The sequence below is a fragment of the Amblyomma maculatum genome, chromosome 4 (genome assembly GCF_055883805.1).
Source record: "Amblyomma maculatum isolate TAMU_Amacu chromosome 4, ASM5588380v1, whole genome shotgun sequence".
In the NCBI taxonomy this organism is placed as follows: Eukaryota; Metazoa; Arthropoda; class Arachnida; order Ixodida; family Ixodidae; genus Amblyomma; species Amblyomma maculatum.
Window position 1 is genome coordinate 78,384,240 of NC_139347.1, and position 22,890 is coordinate 78,407,129.

The 22,890-nt window shown below is 44.3% G+C and overlaps 1 protein-coding gene across 1 annotated transcript; it reads right to left on the reverse strand.

The window, feature by feature from the left end:
* Positions 1-1,074: 1,074 nt before the first annotated feature.
* Positions 1,075-21,998, reverse strand: LOC146191492 (cytochrome P450 2J4-like). The gene is made up of 9 exons (XM_084602009.1): positions 21,881-21,998; positions 20,276-20,493; positions 19,534-19,658; positions 19,340-19,446; positions 15,837-16,138; positions 14,038-14,150; positions 12,847-13,102; positions 9,131-9,321; positions 1,075-5,002 (listed from the first exon to the last, which is right to left on the reverse strand). The coding sequence occupies exons 1-9, from the start codon at positions 21,914-21,916 to the stop codon at positions 4,824-4,826; spliced, it is 1,527 nt and encodes a 508-aa protein (XP_084458135.1). The 5' UTR covers positions 21,917-21,998; the 3' UTR covers positions 1,075-4,823.
* Between the last annotated feature and the right edge of the window lie 892 nt (positions 21,999-22,890).

Below are 22,890 nucleotides of genomic sequence, written 5' to 3' on the forward strand. Positions count from 1 at the left end.
CTCTTTGTTTTAAATTTACCAAACCAACTCAGTAAAGCAGGGCAGAGCAGCACTGGCATGCTGCTGTCTTCTAAATTCCAAAAAGTTGATAGGACTGTGGCATATTTAGGACAAATTCACACAGGTGTTTCTGCTGACGGTGGAGGGACGAAAGTTAGCGAGGAAATGTTTACAAATGTCGTCTAAACACATAGAGTGCCATTTTCTTTATGAGGGCCTAAATCAGCGCTGTCATTTCTAAGTTCAAAATCCCGTTATGCTTGCATGAGCGTTCTTACGCGCAATTCTCTCGCTTCGTAATGATATTGATGGCGAAAGTGTTTTTCACCTCGTACTTTCAGCTGAAATTTTGTATCTATAAAGCGAATAAATGGTAAAGGCTACAAATTTGTTCCCCATAATAAGTCGACCTAGAAAGTCGCATGATTACATAACCCGAATTTTTTGTGTAGCTTCTCTCCTTTTATGTTTGCTATAGCGTTTCAACCCCTACACGTTCACTGTCTCGAATTTCATTCTCCAAAGTTCCATCACAAAACAAAGGGTTTTCAAAAAACAAAAACACTGCTCCCGTTATCGTTTCATGCATCATCGTTCATATTTCTACAAAAACTATCAAGACGATGTGCAGCAAGATAAAACAGCATGGCCCATTTACTTTGTGCAGTTCATGATGAGAGCAACAATCAAACACAAATGAAAAATAAAAACTTAATAGCTTTTTTTACCCAGCAAATCGATCAGTTTTGCCCCTAGGTAATGAGAAAATATGCGAGGAAATGGAAAGAAAAATCATCTGCAATGTGTACACTGCGTTCATGTTTGGGAGGCCGCCTCGCATGTACGCAAATATACTGAGCAACCCTAATTCTTATAAGCCATATGGAAGCCTATACGACTACCATTATGTAATCACGATTCGTTAGCCTGAGTGGCATTACGTGACATGCCTCATTTGTGTTGTCGAGGTGAAGTAAACTATTTTAAAAGATGCAGTGTACATTAGTTTCTCCATTCAAGCTTCAAGCGCTGGGAGAACGCTCCGAGGTCAGCATGATGCCGTCATGCAAGCCCCTTCCCATTAGCCACAATATCCGCTTCCACGTTTTTTTTTAATTCTTCCTTGTCGAATGTTTATCGCCAATTATTATGCTCGACAGTAACGGCTGGGCCCTTAGTGCGTGCTTAAAACAGTGCTCCTGCGCTGCATCGTCGCTAGCGTCACCGGAATTGAAGAGTGAAACAGGAGAGCGCTGTTTTAAGTAGTTATCTTGGGCAAGGACAGCCCTTTTTGCTTTGATGGTCAAAGAAAACTTCTTCTTATGTTCCTTGAAACCAGAAACATAAGGCGTGCGAAGGAACAGCTGCTATTTCGAGCGGTAGCCTTCTCGGTCCATGCTGTGAGAGCACTTGGGCGCTATCGTAAATGTCTTTTTTCGCAAAAAAACCCGGAATTGTCGCAGGTGCCAGCGTATCCATTTTTCGTGGTCGAATAAGGCCGAGATGCCCCGGTTCCAGCATACATCGCTAGTGGGTGGCGTGGGTATGACGTCGCGCGCCACGTGATCTCTGGATTCTGGTTGATGTGTTTTGTGTACTAAATTGAGCTTACTATCGAATGACTGGTATGGCTGTGAGACGGGGAAGATACATTATAGCGCACATTCAAGGTAGTACCACTGTCAGTGAGTGAGGGGATGACATTAAGCCTGATACACTATCCGCGGTTGGAGGTTGAAACGCATAATTTGAAGGACAGTATCAGAACACAGAACATCCGCAGTCAGAGCGCATAGCTATGCGGACAATAAGACCGGGCGTAATGAGAGGGGGCCTACAGGTCGCATTCATCAAGGGGGTGGCAGTCCCAGATGTATAAAGGAGATCTAGGACGCAAACACTTTCTCCTTAAGGAATCGGCAATCATATACCGCAAATTTCAAATGGGAAGCTTTCCGTAATCCAAACTTGTTTCCAGGGCGAATGAAGCATTATTTATTATGCAATAGGGTCAGACAATACCTGTGGAGGAAGTCGGTATGTTAAGGCATCCATCGCATTTTTGAGGGCACATTGTTGTACAGATGCATCAAGGTCACAAGATTACAAGGTTACGTCATCAGCACACTAAAGAATGCGAATTGAAGATGTTCTCTATAGCTCGGACAAGAAGAAAAGGCCACGTTGTATAACAAAGGAAGTGAGAACAGAGACCTGGAACATTCCTCAATTTTTGTTCAACTGATCAAAGAGCTTCCTGTGGACGTGCACACTGAATATTCTGTTTGCTAAACAGGAGTGATTGGAGAGGTGAAACCGATGCGGGTGGCCAAGAGCTTGAAGAGCAGCAAGCATTGAAGAGCCCAGGATGTTACCTTATACATTTGCGATATCCTTTTAGATGAAAATAATGACAAGATAATCATAGAAAGAGTGGTTAAGTAGGTCAGCAGCCGAAGCAAAGACCGTCCTTTGTTACTATTCAAAAATGGAAATCGATTTCAGGTTCTAGATACCACCCATTTTAATCCAACCACCAATACAAACGTCTTCGTAAAGCTTGTAGATCGTAGACCTGAGAGAAATAGAGTCGATGGCCGATAAAAAAATATACGGGCGGCTGACCTGATTTAGGTGCTGTAAACGCAATAAAATGCTTCTCCTCTCCCGAAATCACTCTACACACAGAGTAACGACGCACAGCACAAGAGCTCAACCACCTGCTTTGTTGCCGGAAGGTGGCACCTTTTATACGGCGAAAAGAGCATTAAAATATGGGGACAAACAACATAGCAAAAATTGATAACCAAACCAACAAGATGTATACGCATTCAAAAATTATGAATTTTCTTTCTGTCTTTTGTAGATTGTTTTTTCAACAGTAAGCCGATTCCAGATAATCAAACTCAGAGTAAAAGAGAGATACAGACGGGGTTCTGACGCACTCACTGCCAAGCTTCCTTGTCTGATAGGCTTCTAAATTAACCCGGGCCATCCAGTCTGAACTTTTGCCGAGAATCTTCGTCCGATCAAACCCTGTCACGCGTCATTTGCAGTCACTTACATGCGCAACTAAATGTGCGTACATGTTATCAAGCTTCTTTAATTTTGGAGTGTGTTCGTCTAATCGGTCACTGACGGAACGGCTGGTTTGGCCGTCATAAAACTTTCCACTTGACATGGGAATTGAGTATACCACTCCAGAGGAATACTTCACAAACGGCGTTTCATATTTCTTTTTTTCATACATGTTGTTTGGGACCACAGAAGCCTGGGCACAGCTTTCCCAGTTTGTTGGGGGCCGAGAAAAGGACCGCCACGCCATGTGTGCTTGCCACGTTTTTGAGGTTGTGCAAAATTCGGTGGATTTGGGCAACAACCTCAGGCCTAGGGGCCATTTTGTGGTATTTTGCCGCTTTACTTTTTACTCCATGCTTGAATATTTGTAGCAGGGTCTCAGAGACGGCAGTCAGGACCGAATAGGGAAACCCTGCAACCGAACGGCGGCTTATCTGATTGCTGAAGCTCTGCTTCATTTGATGTGGGGCAGGATGTTTAGAGAGCAGATTTTATGCACAACGATGCTATACCTCTTTTTATTTTTATTGTCTTGGAGTGCACTGAATCGTATGGCAACAACTCTTTTTTTGCACGTGGGTAATTTCCCTAGCAGACGTGTCCCTCACAGAACGTGAGTTTGAGATCTAAAAACAGTAAAACAGAGACGTTCGGTAGTTCGTGGGTAAAACTCAGCCCATGGACATTTTTGTTAAAAGTAGCTCAACTTCCCTACTACAGAGAGGTAGGAGTCATGTGGGTGGTTGATTTTTTTTTTTTTTGCGCTCAAACTTTATCGTGTTTAACATGCACCAACTCGCCCAGGAAGAAGTTTTACCGAAATTACTCGAGGACGCCACATCTCGTTGCATGTATCAAGCAAGTTCTGTAAAGCAGTCCCTTCGACGTCGCGACAAAATTGGAGACAAGTATTTGTTGCGTCAGGCAGTAGCATCAGTTTTGAAGCGCCCTACGAAGGCCAGCAGTTCTGGCATGGTAAGGACTCAGGTAACCTCGTGAGTGCGCTCAGAAGCCGACAGCATGTGTGGAGGGGAATGAACGCTGCAATGAGCGACAACAATTGACAAGCTGCCTATTTTGCACATGAAGGGTCATCCACATTTATATCGAAGCGAATCCTTTCGGTGTAATTAGCTACTTAAGAAAAGCGCTGCATGATGTGAAACACCCACTAAAGGGGTCGATTGTCATCCGTAGAGGAAAGACGGACACACCATGCAGCCCAGCGTTGCCTGCCTATAGCTGGTGTGACAAACGAAGTGCATATGCAGCAGCCCGATGAAAATCTGGAGGAGTTGAAAGGTCGTCGAAGTTACGAGAAGCATAATAATCCGCCCGGCAATGAATAGCGTGGAGATTAAGAAGGTGCACGTTCGGGTTAGGATCATCCCGATTTACTATAGTGGGAACTATGTGAATTGACGGAATAGATGGCGCCTCCATCGCCAATCAGAAAGAAGGCGATGCAGCTTCGCTAAAACAGCGTTAAAAAAGAAAATACAACTATAGCTGTCGGGTGCGCACGAATTTGGGTTCTCATGAGTGGCTGAAAATACAGCGATGCTTTTTCCTACTCAGTTCGGAAAACAATATTGCCATGTCTGTCGGAATATTGTGGCTGACGCTTATTCGGGAATACGCAGAAACAGCGTATTGTACCACCGCAAAACATAGCCTTTTCAGTTGTCAAGAAAAAAAAAACAGAAAGCGTACACACTCCTTAGTCCTGCAAACCTGGTTTGCAATCATCGCGGTGTGAAGCACAGTCTTTGTGTATCATCGATCACGGTCATGAGAGTGTCGTACGGCTTGAGCGAAATTCTTTTGCCTTCTTCAGGAAGCACCCTAAATTTTTGAAGCACAGTGGTCACGTAGATGAAGATTTCCATAACGGCCAGTGTCTCGCCTGGGCAGCTTCGTTTTCCTGCGAGAATAAGCGGGGAAAATGTTCAGCCTTAGAGAAAAATATAGCATGCGGTATGGTACGGCATTAGGTAGTGAAGTACTGGAAGTAGTAGGCGAATATGCCTACTTAGAACAGGTAGTAACCGCAGATCCGGATCATGAAAGGTAAATAACAAGAAGATTAAGATTGGGATGGAGCGCATTTGGAAAGCACTCGCAGATTATGACTAGCAGCTTACCGGTATCGCTCAAGAGGAAAGTATACAACAGTTGCATCTTGCCTGTACTCACCTATGGGGCTGAAACGTGGAGGCTAACCAAGAGAGTTCTACTTAAGTTGAGGACAACCCAGAGGGCTATAGAACGAAAAATAGTATAGGGTAACATTAAGAGATAGGAAGCGTGCAGAGTGGGTCAGAGAAATAACTCAAGTTACCGACATTCTAGTGGAAATTAAGAAGAAGAAATGGGCATGGGCAGGACATGTAGTGCGAAGAGTGGATAACTGGATTCCAAGGGAAGCAAAGCGTAGCAGGGGGCGGCAGAAAGTTGGGTGGGCGGATGAGATTAAGAAGTTCGCAGGGGTCAAGTGGATGCAGCTAGCACAGAACCGGGTTAAGTGGAGAAATATGGGAGAGGCCTTCGCCCTGCAGTGGGTATAGTCAAGATGATGATGATGATGATGATGGTGGTGGTGGTCTTGGTGGTGGGGGTGGTGGTGGTGGTGGTGGTATGGTATGATATGGTATGGTATGGTGTGGTATGGTATGGTATGGTATGGTATGGTATGGTATGGTATGGTATGGTATGGTATGGTATGGTATGGTATGGTATGGTATGGTATGGTATGGTATGGTATGGTATGGTATGGTATGGTATGGTATGGTATGGTATGCAAGTTTAACGTCTACAAATCTCACGAAGGCTGTGACGCCGCAGTGGAAAACTAAAGGTTGATTTCGGGATTTCATCCAGAAATTGTATGAACAAAGCAGGGTCTGGTGCATGAGGCAAGTGCTCGTGAGTGCTACTCGTTATAAGGCTTCTACACAATTCATGACTACTCATGTAGTGTCTGTAGCCACAGCCTTCTATTATGTACCACTTATAGACTTCTTCGCACTGATTAAAACCTGTTGACAGGTTTAATAACTTGCGTAGAAGCACCATCCATCCCCCACATGGGAAGCAATTTCTCTCAAGTCCAGTCCTTCGCGTGCCGTGAGCAATAACCATTTAGTCTGGATATATTCAGCCTGTTTCTTCTATCATGAGACACGTGTGGATTATGCACAGCTGTCGCGGCCAATTGTGTAATCGTTTTGAGCAACCCAGTGATTGCCCCATTTACAGCCGCATAAAAGTACCAAGTTCGGTGTGGCACTTCCTTGTGCATTCTTTTTTATTTCCGCACTTAGGTGACTCAGCTGAAGAGGTGGCCATTGCTTTTGCGATAGCAGGGACAATGATTAATGCAATTTTAAGTGCTTCGAAAACAACAATATGCAATTTTCTAAAGGGAGGTGTCTCTCCACAAGCAAAGAGGATACTGAAAACCTGTCAGGATGACAAAATAATCCGGCTAATATTGACACCAGCCCACTCTCGGCTTCAGGGAAATGAGGGAACTCATAAGCTTGCCCACGGGCTCATCTTACGAGTAGGCTCTGACCCTCAGTAACTTTGAGCAGGGATAGGCTATTCAGCTATAAAGAGATTACTGAGCACTATCGGCTAAACGGGGTAGAATACCCACTGGCAGACAGGACACTAAATAAGAGCCAAGAAAGCATCTGGAGACGCTCACAAACAAGGACTTTCTCCAAATCCAGCTACCCTGTCAGCCAGTGGTGACCGGGACAATTCTAAGATAGGTGACGACTATGTCAGGGTGAGGCGGATCTGGTACATATAATATGGACGTGTCAAGAAGTCGAAAATACAAATCAAGAAAGAAAAATAGAATGTTTTGAGACTGTACTGTAGAGTTCAAACCCTGACACTCAGCTATGTGTAATCCGACTGGCCGAACACGCCGCCCGTGTCCAAGGACCCCAGGTCGCCGTATAGGTTGACATCTATCCTGCATCTGTTGGAGATTAAAGTGTTATCATCACCACCGCACTTTATAAATGGCCTTTTAAAAAAAAAAGCATTGTTGTAAATTTCTTCGATATCGTTAAATATTTTTTCTTCAGAACTTATTTTTCCTGCAGAATCCCCGCAACATGACTTCTTATCATCTGGTTCTTTTCATATGCACTTGAAGCGGCGGCCAAAAACACTACCAAACACATGTAGACTGCAGTTATGGCTTCTGCCTTAGTTTATCTTTTCTCCTCGATTTTGCTAACCAGTCTTTCGGCTGGTTCCCTTCTTTGGGAGTAAATAAAGAGTTTATCATCATCATCATCGATTTTGCTGCTTGGGATTACAGTGACATTCAGCAAACTCAAGCTCCTTGAAACAATGAAAATGGTAGTGGAACAGGCTAAAATAAATATGCAGTTGTAAATAAGCGTCAAAAAGGCAGTGATGCTAACAAGAAGACATCGAGAGAATTAAGGCCCGATTTTAATGAGGTCATAACCTTCAGATGCCGCTGGATTGGATCCTTGCAGCAAGCTTAAAAATAGCTTCCCAGTAATACTGAGCATTGCCCTACATTGCAATAAATGTTGTGAAAACTGCGGCATACATGAATAATCAAGCAGTCAGTATAGTGATACGAAAATTACGGTGACGTTTCTAGGGCGCTGTGTGAAAGCTTGAAAAGCGCAAAACACTTGATAAGGAAAACGTTAGCAACAAAATTCTCATAAAGGGCTGCAAAAGAAGAAAGCTGACACACGATTATTTTTGTGTGCATTATTCACTGTAGTCATCAAAGCTGGTATTGCATCCCAATAGTCGTTCAAACAGCCGGCAATCATTACTGGTTTGAGGACTGCATGCTTTGAAATAGCTATTGCGCTTCTCTGCAAGCGAATCTGTAACATTGTATCAATACGATAACCCTTTTTCGCCTTACGCACTAGTTCCTTGATTTTTTGTGATTTGTTTTTATTTCCTAGCTGCTATAAGCATTCCGTTTGGTTAGCTTTCTCTATTAAACTCCCCATGTACTACAGGGATGCAAAAAGTCTGCTGCTTCAAAAGACTCCTAAATTTATAGCGACATCTAGCGTACAGACTGATACCCCTGTTATGGCGAGTTACTAGCCCGTTCGTCGACAAACCGTGCGGGTCTTGTGAGCAATTGGTTTTATTCATCAAGAGTCCTGATTATGTTCACGTTCAACGTTTGTCTAAAGCGATCCGTTCATAAAAACGACCCACTTCCCACTTCTGGGCGTTGCTGGACAGTGCAGCGTGTCACTGAGGCATAATTGCAAATTTTATGCAACCCGAAAGCATCAGATTGTTGTTAGCGACCACATGGGTTGGTGGGGATTCTTGCACATGTGAAACATTATTTTTGAAATCAGAGCGCAGAGGGGCAAAAGCAATACGGGCAGGCGTCTCAGTAAAGGGAGAAAGCTTTGAAATCATCTAGGTTGCGTTCGCCACGTTTGAAACTCCCTAGAAGCTTTCATTACAGCATTTACTCTAAACGAAGTAGCTAAATACCTGAGTATTCCGCCAACCGATTGTAACTTTATTTTTCTTATCCGATTCCCGCAATGTCTGAGCGATACAGACAGTTAAGCTCTGTTGTTGTTGTTGTTGTTGTTGTTGTTGTTGTTGTTGTTGTTGTTGTTGTTGTTGTTGTTGTTGTTGTTGTTGTTGTTGTTGTTGTTGTTGTTGTTGTTGTTGTTGTTGTTGTCGTCGTTGGTGGTGGTGGTGGTGGTGGTGGTGGTGGTGGTGGTGGTGGTGGTGGTGGTGGTGGTGGTGGTGGTGGTGGTGGTGTTGTTGTTGATGTTGTTGTTGTTGTTGTTGTTGTTGCTGTTGTTGTTGTTGTTGTTGTTGTTGTTGTTGTTGTTGTTGTTGTTGTTGTTGTTGTTGTTGTTGTTGTTGTTGTTGTTGTTGTTGTTGTTGTTGTTGTTGTTGTTGTTGTTGTTGTTGTTTTGTACAAGAATTTGTTCTGTTCTCTTTCTTTTTCCAGGACACCTAAAACTCTCCTAGGCATAAAACACTGAGGTCTTACCTAGGCTAAAAGGAAGAAATGCCAGGGACTTTTCCTTCACTTCTGTGCCATCAGCATTGAGAAACCTCGCGGGGTCGTACTTGGACGGATCAGGCCAGTGGGTCGGGTCGTTGTGCAGCTTCCAAAAGTTTGCAAGTATCAAGGTACCCGCTGGGATATGGTATCCCCCAATCGTTGTGTCGTACTTAGCCCTGCAATATTTAAAGAAATAAATTAGGTCAAAACGGAAACATTCCGCTTGGGAGCCTTCTGTAACCTTAGCTTAAAGACGCTTGGGAGTGAGCACGTCAAATACAGCAAGTGGACTGCGCATGTGGCCACCGCACGTGTAGTAATTCGAATTTCACCCCTGTGCGATGTAGAATCTAATGATGTGTCAATGGATACATGGAGGCACCCAAATGAAAGAAATTTCACCTGAGTAGTATAAAACATTGAGTGGCTATCCCTAGCTACACATTGTTTGTTGGTACACAGCTGTTCTGCAGACGTTTAAAATCCTTGAATTTCTTGTAAATCCCACCATATTTCTACATACGGTGGCGGAATAATATGGAATTTTCCGGAGTATAGCCGAAATACACTACACTAGTGGCATCTGTATTCTGAGCCGGATTGGCCGCTGTAATGTTTTGCTAAAATTCATCTTTTGTTTAGAAATGATCAAATGCTAAGTCGGCCATCTAGTGGTCATCTAACTGCATTACAAGACGAACGCATTGAAGTCTGAAGTCCCCTAGACGGGCTTGCTCCTTTTCATTTGTCACTGCTGGTTGCTACCTGCGCTGAGCAAATGTAGCGGCTGGTACTTCAACGACATCTTTCCGTGGTCACTTTCTCTCCATTTGAGGATTTTCTACTGCGTTAAAGCGGCGTTGATGCTGCCGCCATTCCAACCTGTGATGTGGCTCTGGCTAGACAAATCTCCACACAGCCAAGTGCAGCTACCAGCTGACAACGAGTCCGCCATCACTCTAAGCCATGTCACGTGACCAGTGCCCCAACCAACGCACCTGTCACCTTGTCACATGATGTCACACACCACACTCAGTTCAGTTCAGTTCAGTCGTTCAGTCGTGTCCGACTCTTCGTGACCCAATGAACCACATCACGCCACGCTTTCTGGTCTCTCACTATCTTCCTAACATCACATAACTTCATCTGCAGCGCCTCGAGGATGCCATCTAACCATCGCGTTCGGTGCCTACCCCTTCTCCGATGACCCTCAACCTTTCCCAACATCAAATCTTTCTCCAGCGACTCCTCTCTTCTCATCAGATGACCAAAGTAGCTGAGCTTTAACTTTAGAATTTGACCCTCCAATGAGCAGTCAGGGTTCATGGTCGATAATATCGACTGATTTGATCTTCTGGCCGTCCAAGGAACTCTCAAGAATCTCCGTCAGCACCACAATACAAACGCGTCAATTCCTCGGCGGTCAGCCTTCTTCACAGTCCAACTCTCGCATCCATACATCACAACTGGAAAGACTATAGCACGAGTTATACGGTTCTTGGTTGGCAGTGCAATGTCTCTGCTCTTTACTAGGTGGTCAAGGCTAGCCATGGCTTTCTTTCCCAGAAGCAGGCGTCTCCTAATTTCATGGCTGCAGTCTCCTTCCGGAGTAATCTTGGAACCCAAGAAGAGAAAATCTGTCACAGCTTCCACGTCTTTTCCCTTGATGCTCAAGGACTTGATGGGGCAATACGCCATGATCTTTGTTTTTTTAATGTGCAGTATAAGCCCAAACTTCTCACTCTCTTCTTGTACGCGCATCAGAAGTCTCTTGAGTTCCACTTCACTTTCTGCCATTAAAGTGGTATCATCCGCATATATAAGGCTGTTGATACGTTTTCCAGTAATCTTCACTCCAGCTGAAGACTCGTCCAGACCGGCCTTCCTCATGATGTACTCAAAATATAGGTTAAATAGGCAGGGCGACAGTGCGCAGCCTTGTCTCACTCCTTTCTCAATCGGAAACCAATCAGTAAGACCATGCCTAGTTCTGACACACCACTCTACCAATCATCTAATTCTTTGACAAGCGCCATCCGACGCCATTGGACGTCGCATGTTTATTCCACCGTAGTTTATTCTGAAGCGATATCTAAGCTAGACGTTCACACATTGCTAAAAAAAAGGAAGGCGTTGGTGTAAGCCAAAAAAATGCGCATATATTGTTGTCCATGAACAAAAGATCGATGAATGCTCTGGCACATATTCATTCATTGCTCAACATGCGCCAGAACACTCTTCGACAATCGACAATTTTTTGATGAAGAATGGCATATTCGCCCAATGTCATGAGTGCAGATGCATGCTCTTGTCTTTAACATCGTTTACAATAAAGCCATCCTAATTAGAATAAAAATATTTGGGCACAATGCTAATGGAACAAAAATGACATGTTTGTTTAATCCGGACGAAAGGCTTGTGCCATAGTATCAAACCTTCACTTTAAAAGGAAATTAAAACCAAGATTAGGCTTTTTGGATCATCTGCCGTACCACAGTGGAAAGATTCTCAGCTTTAGTTTTGAGTCTGCTTCTATGGCCTGTTTGAGCCACACACGGCTGACCGGCGCTACTGAAGACGACCGTTGTGAGCCTCGGAATAAACTTCACACCGAATTTTGAGTGCGACTTGACGGAATAATCAGTTGAGGAAAAGCCGAAGTAAATAAAAAGTATCTCATATTGGATCTCAATTATTACTAATTCCTTGATAGCAACACGACCAGTGTTTATAGGCAGATGTAGGGCAATTGTGTGCTTAATTTTGCTTATGAATTGCATCGTTTTGACACACCACGAGTATTACCGATATCTGAGTTCATTTTCCGCTTCCATGGCACTCAAAAAGAAAGGTTCAGCAGCTGTTCATCGAACGACAAAAACAATTTCGAACACAGCGTCACGCAACAATTCATGAAGGGGCTTTGCTCTGTCTCAATTCGAGCATATTTCATCCAAGTGTGGCGCAAATTACCTTCCAATATAAGCTTAAAGCACGCAACCCCACCTGAACGACGATTTTAATAATAGGGCTAACACGGGGGCCCATTGGTTGATCATCGTTGTCAAACGCGCTACTTTCGAAACACGATAGAACAATACAGATGGCACAATAGTAAACTTACAACTGTTTTATTACAGATCTGTATATAAGATGTAATAAAACAGTTATAAGTATGCACTTGTGCAGGCTGTCTTGTTCTCTCGTGTTTCCCAAGTAGCGCATTAGACCACGAGGATTATAATGGCCCTCGTAGAGGATACCCGAGCTGCGCTATGTGTCTATGGGTGCCCAAACACCACGCATAGCTGTTACCGGTGTGCCAATTTTCTTTTATTGAATTTGTTAGGACAGCAACGTCGATAATTGTGCCCTCAGATCAAATTTTCTTCAAATAAAATGGTCTGAAATAGATTTTTCACCATCTCCCTGTGCATTAACTTTTTTAGAATGCTCAACACAAACAGCATCCGTGTTCTGTAATCAAGCCATCATTTAATGACGGATCCCAGAGGGGGTTTAGAGAGCCATCTGAAGACCTCACGCATTGCAATGTGCAAACAAATTGGTCATATATGTCCCAAACAAACTATACCAATTCAAGCGAGCTATTTCTGTGCATTTTGTTTTTGTTTTTTGTTTTTTGTTTTTTTCATTCGTCTAATCAACAGAAATGCCTCCCACGCAGTTCCTCTACTTACGCCCTGTGTATGCCAGTGGGTGATATAGTCCTCCAGCGCATTATTTCCAGAATCGAGGCCATGGTGTATGGCATGCGGGCTCTGTCCTCCCACCCAGGAGCCCTCTCCCGTCCAATCACGGCATCGATTTCCTGTTGCAGGCGTGTCTGGTGATCAGGGTCGCTGGCTGCCATGTACAGGTTCCACAGGATCGCGCTCCTTACGGTGTTCGTGGAGGCGCTGTAGAAATTGATAGCGATGCCCAAAAGACATGGCACTGCGATGAAAAATTAGGTATTATTCGTTTGAGGAGAAAATTGAAAGGCTCTGTGTTGCGAGTTTGCAATGCTGAGGTAAAACAACGCTGAAGTAGGCTCTAAACATTCCTGGTAATTAAACTCATTCTTGTTATTTTTCTACCGTTGCTGCATTCCATGCGTGTGCGATGCGCAATGTCGCAGCGGAGAAATTGATAAACAAAATAATCTTAGCGTAAATGGAAGTGGGCTAACTCAAGGAACCAAGAACGTTACATTTCGGTAATACTGGAATTGTGCCATGGACATCCGAAACACGAATTCCCTGCCCATCCTGTCATACCATAGAAGCAAGATAGGATATGGGTTTTACGCTAAGCGGTGAAAGAACGCACAACGTCTTCTGAAATACGAGCGACTATTGACTGCAGACATTTCCTAGAATGCACGAGGGTCATTTGAATTGGTCGACAAGCATTCAAATATCCCACTGCTGTCGTACGAATAAATGAAGTGAAAACACACCTTCAGTGATTACTTTATCGCATGACACGCTTTAAATGTATTTGCTTTTTTTTTACAAAGATAATTTCCCAAAACCAAAGAAACGAAAACTCCGTTGCATTATTTTCGGGAACCATACTAAATATACGTTAGCAAGCATTAGCTCAATGATAAGAGTTTTGAATGAACAACTTGTCAGAATGCGTGACGAAAAATTCTCTTCTCTGCCACCCCTCCCCCCCCCCCCCCCCCTTTGAAGAAAAAAGTTAAATTATTTATTTATATGAATGATTTATCCATAACGGTGAATCCGATCCACGACGTCAAGTATCATCATTCCTGTACGAATGTGCATTCCCGCACTATTTTGCAGGGCGCCGTGCACCGAGGTGTGTACGAATGCTCTAATTGAACCCTGAGGCGCACCCAGGCGATCTTTTCGATTACTTACGAGTAAAATAGGAATTGCCGCCATTGTTTTCTTGAATTTTCCGTGAGTAGCCGTCTATGAAGTCTCGGTTCTGGTACTCGGCTGGATTGCTCTCCCGCTTCTTCAGTTCCTCCCTGAAACAAATAAAGACCATAATAAAGGCATCAGTTATAGATAAAAGTGTGGCACTACGCTTTGGCACTCTTTCAGTCGTTTACGTGTTTGTTTGATGTGTATTTTATAACGCTGTCACACGGGCACTTCGAAGGACCTCAAACCAATTGCCTACCTACTCGAAGGCCTTCGAACGCTACCACACGGGAATTTTCAAAGGCCATTGAGTCGGTAGTCTATAGAGTCAACGGAACAGCTCAGAACTCTATTGAAATCTCGAAGGCCTTCGAACGTCGCGCAAGGTTGCTAGCGTTAACCCTAGTTGACCTGAGGAGCGCCATGCGCACTCTCGTGCACAGTGCGTTTACGATGCAAAAATAAACAAGCGTTATTATTTCATATCTTAAATTTACCCAGTAAAATATTAGTGTGCGCAATCGCTCATTTTAAGGCGCATTACTTCTGCACTCTCTACCGCTGTAACCTGCGCCGCCGAGAGAAGCAAACACAGTGAAAAGCACAGCAGTATGAACGCCAACGCGTTCAAATAGGAGTTGTCTTTTAATAACAAATAACTAAAAACCTACAGTTATTAAAGAAAGTCAACAGTCATATACTATTTTGCATTTATAGAAATATTTTGGTTGTTTAAGCAAAACCGAAAGCAACGATAGTCGCGCCACAAACGTTTGACTGAAAACACCAGAACTATATCAACAACCTTTGAGTTTTGCCATGTAGCAGCGGCACAACTCCTTCGAGTTAAATCGCGATTGAAAATGTCGAAGCCTATCGACTCAATCACCTTGGGGGACCGGTATACGTCGACACTAGTAGAGCCTTTGTCAAAAGAATAGAGCTAAGGGGTCTGCTTCTGAGCCATTTAGTGGCTTTGATTCAACATTAGTGGAAGTCTTTCCACTGCAGAGGGTAGGACGAAAAGTCTGCTTAGCATCAAGAGATTTGGAATACTGTAAATGCATTACAAGCCGCACGAAGTGGCTCTGAAGCAGACCCCATGGGCTTCACACTTTTGGCAAAGACTGTACATCTCCGGCAAGCTAAATCTCTCTACGCGACGTTCCACGTCCGCCGCTATGGAGCTGCAATGGTTCAAGGTAGTGGTGGTAGAAACGTTAGATGTTATGTTAGGCGCGACATGAACGCAATCAAAAGTGAACGGCTGGGCTCGATTGGCAGAGCTCCGCACGTCACATGCGAGGTCGTAGATTCCGATATCATCTATGGCATGTTGTGGTTACCTTTTCTTTACTTTCTAATCAAATATATTTCAAGTAAAGATGATTACACTACTAGCGCTGCATTGTTGAACACCAAAGATAATAAATACGCCTCTCCACGTGCTTTTTTTGCTTTCACAGGCTTTTGGCTTCCTTCATGCGTATGTCATAAAAAGCGCCCCATTCCGCTGGTCTTGCAAGTAAAAATGTATTGAGCGCTACTTCCAGTTACCCCCATTTCAAATAGACAAAGCGATCTCCTCCACTCTGTTAACAATAACGAAAAAACATCGCCTTATCATCCCGTAAGAATACCCATAAAATGCAATTGAAATAATGGCATGTGGAAGCTCCATTTTGCGCTTGCAGGGAGTCAATGCACATGCATGTTCTTTTGTTCCACAGTAGGTTACATTCTTGAGTAAAGTTGCTAATCAGCGTAATTCTTATGGAAAACATACTCACCTCACAAGCTGCTTGAAGTCCTTGAAGACACTCCTAACAGAATAAATCCGAGTATGTGGTGTGTAGTAAGCGAGAAATCGGACTATGGGCATGAAGTCGAATACAGAAAAGAATGTTGCGTTCAGCATGAACTTGGTCAGCATTCCCTCTACGAAGCGACCCTTGGTGTCGCCCAGGTCGTAACGCTGGCCAAACACCAGCGCCGAGATGTTGTTGACGATGCTGGAACCAAGCTCTTGGAAAACCGTAATGGGTCGACCTTTGCTGCGTTCCAAGAATTCGTTGAAGCATTGCACTTCTTCCTGAAAAGACCGAAATAAAAACACGCTCTTACTTTCCTGTACATTTTTGTATCCTTTCTTCTCATTAATTCTCTCAACTGCTTCAAGGAGTTTGTAAAAGTTCAAGCGCAAATAATGACAGCACGAAGAGAAAGGAAGACGGCATATGCGTTACCTCGGTTGCATGTTTTCTTATCAGTAATGATTGGCAATAGATTTGTATACAATCATCAGCACGTGGTGCTTATTTTTTTAACTTAGTAAAGTAACTTAATTTTTTCATCGACTCTTTCGGTGTCGGTTTCAACAGCCGAGTGATGGCCACGACTTCAAAGGCCACTATAACTAGCACATTCCAAAACAGAAAGGCCTCTGCACTCCTCTTGTGACATCAACGCATATTTACCGATTGGCGATAACTCTCTAGATAAGTGCCTTCCTTTCAATATTTTTTTTAAATAGCCCTCTCCCCCTCTACTCTCTTAAAGCTTATATGGTGAGAATACTCTATTTAATAATTATGTGTACTTGTCTAGTGCCTGCATTCGCACTGCAGATGTAATAAAACCTGAAGCATTTCTTTCTCATATAAATAAAAGATGCACCTTTCTGTTCTGGTGTTTTCTCATGAGCACAAATACCATGAACAAGTTGACACAAACCATTCGTGAATATTTAGCTTGGCAAATTTGTCCCTGTAAACAGGATCCATGATGCAATTGCTGTTGCCGCCAGAGACCGGTTGCAAGTAGAATGAAGTTAATATCAAAGCGTTGAGGTGCCGGCTAGTTGGTAATACATTTTGGTTGGTAATAATATCAAAGCCCGCATCAACGCGCTCAGAGATTGTGGACGAAACTCGCACCGGTGCATTGAGTTTGTGGCTACAGTGGAAACAAACGCATTTACTTTGACGCCCGGAGGCATTCGACGTCTCCGCATATTAGACATTTTTAGTTTAGCGTTACCGCTTACCGCTACCGCCTACCGCTGCCGCACAAGCGCCAGCACGCATGTGCAGATCACCCGGATGGCGACAGATGGCGTCACGTTCCTGTCACATTTCAGCGGAGGCCGCACGCGGGGACCAATCAGCGAAATCAGCGAAGAACCTCTATTACAGACTTTTAGTTTAGCGCTACCGCTTGCATCGGCCGTCTACCGCTACCGCTCATCGTCAGCACAGCACGTGCTAATTGGTCCCCACGTGCGGCCTCCGCCGAAATTGGACAGGAACGTGGCGTCATCTGTCGCCATCGGGGTGATCTGCGCACGCGTACTGACGCTTGCGGTAGCGGTAGGTGGTAAGCGGTTGTGCTAAACTAAAAGCCTTTATTAACGCGATACCGTCCTGCCTTGGTGGCTCAGTGGTTACGGCCGGCACTCGACTGCTGGACCCCAAAACGCGGGATCGATCCGGTACTGTGAGATGCCAGTAAAATATCCCAAATGGTCTAAATTTTTGTAGCCCTCCAATACGGCATCCTTCCTATAGCCTGAGTCGCTTTGGGGATCCAGTAAGTCCAAAATTAAAGCGATTGCGTTAGAGCTCGAGTTCGCCGAAAACGCGATGTCGTAACGACGAAATTCATCGATTGAACAACACAGTGATGATGTCAAAGGACGTGGCAAAATACAACCACCTTTGCCAGCGTCAGCAAAAGCCATCATTGCCACCTGCTGGTTACCTGCAACCTATTGGTATCCATTCTGACCCATTCTACTGTGTTGGTCACGAACTTCTTGTCTCCATTCCGGCATCTTTTTCTGGAAATAAATGGATAGACGCTGCCAGTGACTACACGAAAGGTGCACCATAATGCGCCCACGACGCACGAGTTCAGCACCTGCGCTCCTTAACACCTCCTTACCGACAGAGACCGCTATCTTCTATCAAAAGTCCGCGATCACATCCTCTATTCATGTTCCAACCTGCGCGAACTCAATACAGTCTACGATCTACAGAATAACAACATTACTGAACGCTTACTCCAGTTATCAAATGTTATGCTTACAATGTATGTTTCTGCTGACCATCTCGTCTGAGACGTTACACTGCGGCACGTCATATTTGCTAACAATATTTCCCGCCACTATAGCGCCGGAGTTTTTCATTTGTACCTCTTGTTCGCCCCCCCCCCCCCCTCCCTCCCCTCATATTTCCCTTGAACACAATGCCGTCTTTGCCGTCTCGCCTGCAGAGTACGCCAAGGATAACACAGCACAAATCGCTACACCGTGCCAAGTTGCCAGCGCTTGCCTCTCGGCATCCCAAATCCCAAATCAACCAAAAGCACATGTTCGACGGGCGCTATTACGACACCCACTTCGATCCTGGATCCTTTGTCTCCTTGTGGTGTCCTTCACGCCTCATAGAAGTCCCTACAAAAAGCTTCTCCCCCAACCATCGGGCCTGACTGCATGCTCCCCTAAATCGCTGATTCGCCATACGAAATTACCCCGATCCACCTTTTGACATCCTCCACTGGGCATGTGACAGGTGTCACCCAACGTGGTTAGTCCGTGAGCGTGCTCTGCAACTGATACATATCCCGTGTTGCACCGAAACGATGCTTTCGCAGTTGAGGGTTCTATTTAATAAACGTTTCCTATCTATCACACCAAGAAAAACAAAATGCAGTTTTGGATCTTTCTCAGTGATAATGACGAAATGCTATGTGCGTCCTGTGGGGTCGCTAGCTCTTGCTCTTGCTGATCGGCAGCACCAGAAAATGATTCGCTGTATATATTTTCAAAATATATATCTCACTGCGCTGTATTTTCGTTTTTCTAAATCCTTGTGTATATGCCCTGTTCCTCGTGATCTTGACTATATTAATAGTTCTGTACTTATTTATTTCCTGGTTCACCTTTATTCCTGCTTTTGTAGCCATTGCTCATCTGACTGGTGTTACATGGGATTATTCTTGCCCGATTTCTTCCAAACAAAACTTTTCCCCTGATATATGTTATAAATTAAAATGCGTGTAGCCAGTAGCAGACACCCTACATATTATTCCCCATATTTTTCCCATTTTTCCCCAGGAAGGAAATCGCAGTATGGCAGTTAACACTAATAATATGTATTGCTCCTAGGGGGTCCTGCATATTTTATATCAATGGCAAAAAGTCTAGCGGCGATTTTATTTTCTTAACACAGAGCTTTAGCACTGCATAGCATGCCCTCGGTGCACGTTATGTTCCGGAAGTTTCGATACTTACTTTCATGTGAACCTCCATCGGCTTTTTAGCGAATCCTAAGTTCCTCATCACCTGGAAGCCGTACCTTCTATTAGCCTGCCATTCTTCACCGTTCAAGCCGCCAATACCTGATAGGTACAAAACAAAAACCATTGTTAAATACGTTCTGCTTTCTCGGCGACAGTGACTGAAAATGCGCTCAAGTAATGGCATACCTTTCATGTTGAGATAACGAAATAGGAAGTCGTCCGGCCGATACAGGAGGTTTGGATCGGATAGCCCTTCCCGGATGGACGCGAGATCGTTAAGTACGACCACATCTTTGCAGCCCATCCGCAACCTGCGAACGCGATAACGTTATTTTGACTAACCAAAACGCCATCAGCGTAGCTTATGGTAACTCCATTCGAACCCTCATTAGCAACGGACGCTACTTAATGTATTTGTTTCGTCGAACGCAAGTGTCAATGTGCCCACTTTTATGATTAGCTGTACTTGTCAGTCTGTGCTATCCGTATAATAATGTGCGCTGCCGCACTGCAGCCTGACTCACTCGCTAGTCGCAACATCGTGCATCGGCAAACCAGCCGTGTCTTTTTGTCTTCAATCGATATACTTTTTGCTACCTTTGCAAAACCTATTTGACGCTCATTTGCCCAATCCTAATGGGCTTCCCTGATGCACCATGGTCACCACTACAGGATTTCTAAGCACCTTCTATAAACTCTGCTCGCCTAGCCTACTCGACGCAAAAACAATCAACGGCACCTGGTTTCAGTGATAATGCCCTCGGTATATTAAGACCCAGTTCGAATGTAATACGAGGCCATTTATACTAAAAGCCATTCTTACGATGTTCCATCACCGTAACGGCAGCGACACGTGGCTCACGTCGTTAGCTGAATTTTCGTTCGTCGCCTCTGGAATTCGCTTCGTTACCATTCGAGGAGCACATACCTGAAAATCGGCCCGTACTTATCGGCCAGCTCTTTGAAAGCGTAGTGGTAGGGCTTCCATATGAAAGGGAAATAGCCAAGTATTGGAATTCCCCATGGCCCAGGTGGTAGCCTTGCATCCTTTCTTCGCCGGTTGAGGCTTTTCAATGCCAGCAATCCGCTAGCTACGAGTGACAGCCATACCGCCACGGCCGACCAGTTCAGCTCCAATGCCGGAAACTGAAACATGTCGAGAGAAAATCAAAGCTGCAGGTTAGGACGACCCGAAAATGTGAAATATAGTCCGATAATTTTATTTGCCCGCAAGCACGGCTTTTCGATTACATTTTCTTTAAGAAAGACAGCTAGATTAGAAACACAATTTACAAGTGTCAGAGAAGAATGAACACCTTAACCTCTTCCACGAAGACCGAAAGTAGCATTTTCAAACTCCTTGAGTAACTGCTTGCAGCCGCCGGTCATTCACCACAACGGTTAGAGTGTGCATCACGAGATGTGGATGCAACAAGGCGCATGAGTCGCCACTGAAGCCAAGGAAGCTTAAAAGACTGGAATAGCTAATATAAACACATGGCTGACTTGTCTGACAATGCACTCGACCACGCTGCAGTCACCGGTCAGACTAAACACAATTTCTTTTTATATTGGCTTGCGGATGCTAAACTCATAATGATGGCGACACGTACCCACAGAGTTCTGTCATTAAGCTCGCAGTTTAGGAGGTTTATCAATTGGCGAAGAATTTATTATTAGTAATTAATGTAGGCAGGATGGTGATTCAGACTACCGGGATTCCTTGAGCCCTGTCGGCTTCCGTGACCCAGGCGACTGTAGCGCACTTTAAGCGGTGGAACTAGAGTTGTTCATCAGTTCCTCCAACTGCTACGTGTTGTGAGTATGGCAGCTTAGGATTAGTATTTGTGGATATATGCATGGAACGTGGGTTAAGCGTGACAATTATTTCAAAGCTTATATTCGCCTGTGCAGCGATCGGGTAGGTGTGGGAGTAGAGATTGGGACGCGAAAGAACAATATATGAAAGGGCTCAAATTGCGTTTCAGTTAAGTATTGTGTCACTAACGCGATGAGTACATTTACAGTGCATAATAACGCATATACATAAAAACAAAAAGGTGTAATAACCGAATCTCAGGCCGGGAATGTCTGTTGGAGCAATACAGAAGGTACCGCCATGGTTGCTGTAAATCAGTGGTCATTTAAATTTGTTTTATGACAAGTGTGGTGATTACTGCGAGTTATCCTTGGAGGTGGTATTACGCTTCACGCAGTTTAACCACGAAGGCTTGAAACTCACTAGATCTGGTCTTTTTTGAGCACCACTCATTAACGTGACGACGCGGCTCGCAACGTGTACCAAGATTAAGGAAAACGCATGGTAAGTTTAGCCTTATTTCCATGGTACGCAATTAGAAGACGTAAACAAACACGAGTGTCCACACAACGAGAGTACAGAGAATATACTAAGTGAATAAAGCCGACTTTGTCGCAGCAAATGTATATAACGTTGTTAACATATCTCCTGAACGACTAAGGAAATGTTCCACAAGCTAAACCTAAGAAGCATTGCGATAAAAACAGTACTCACATTTGAAAGGAACCTTTGAAAAAAGTCGAGCAGCATGTTAAAATCTATAACTGCTTCGCTTGCACCTGACAAGGGTTGTGCCTACAGTAAGGTTCTGCTTTTTCTGGGCAGACACAGCAAAATGAGCCGCTTTAAGCGCGCGACGCAGGTGCCTCTATCTTGATAACTTATCAGGCAAATTGCTCTGACGCTTCCTCTGCAAAGCCACGCAGGGCTTCCGGTGAATACATTATATTTCAGTCGACGTGTTACATGACCGTACACGCATGTCGTAAAAGGCGATGTTAACGACTGAACAAAGACCCAGAAGGACATAGAAAAAAGTACACACTCAAAAATGCCCGCCGAATCAAGAACCTGTATGCTTTATGTAGATTAACGAAGTGCGCTAGCCAGTGTAACATGTATAGTATTTAGCACCTAGATATACATCTTTTTTTTTTCATTTGGGATATAAATAATTGTGCAATCTGCGACTTTGCAACACACAGAAGAGCCCACTTATAACGGCCGAGATATAACGAAGGAGACGCAGTTTTATGTACAAGGTAAAACGGACAACGGACAACTAACATCTCGCTTATAGCGAACCCGAGTTCATGTTTGTGGGTTCGGCAGCAGCGCCTCGTCGCTGCAATGGTGAGGAATGGCGAAATTTCGTGAAGCGGGAGGAGTCATCAGTATTAAACGCTCTTCGCGAGTAATATTATTTCATGTGTCTCAATGGCGACAACTTCTGGGTCATTGTAGTAAGCTTGAAGCTATTACAGTAGTGCTGGAGAGTTCCATCAGTGCCTGCGCAGTCCATGAAGAGCCGGAAATTTTATTGTTTCCGGGTACTTTGCATTCCTCCAGTGCAGGTTCGGCAGTGCTCTCGAAGGTTTTTAAGGTTCCTCTGAGTGCCTCTTTTTCAGTCCCTGCTTTTTTCTTCGAAACAGGTGGAAACTAGATCGCCAATCAGTTCAGTCAGCTCCGTATCCCAGCAATCAAGCTGGGCAGAAGTTGCAATA

Bases quoted from the DNA above. Each gene is read 5' to 3' on its own strand.
- LOC146191492 (XM_084602009.1), bottom strand. From the start codon at position 21,916: ATGCTGCTCGACTTTTTTCAAAGGTTCCTTTCAAAT. The intron at 19,447-19,533 runs GTATGCCATTAC...TGTACCTATCAG, and splicing joins TCGTTATCTCAACATGAAAG to GTATTGGCGGCTTGAACGGT. The intron at 9,322-12,846 runs GTAAGTAGAGGA...TAAATATTGCAG, and splicing joins CCCACTGGCATACACAGGGC to GGCTAAGTACGACACAACGA.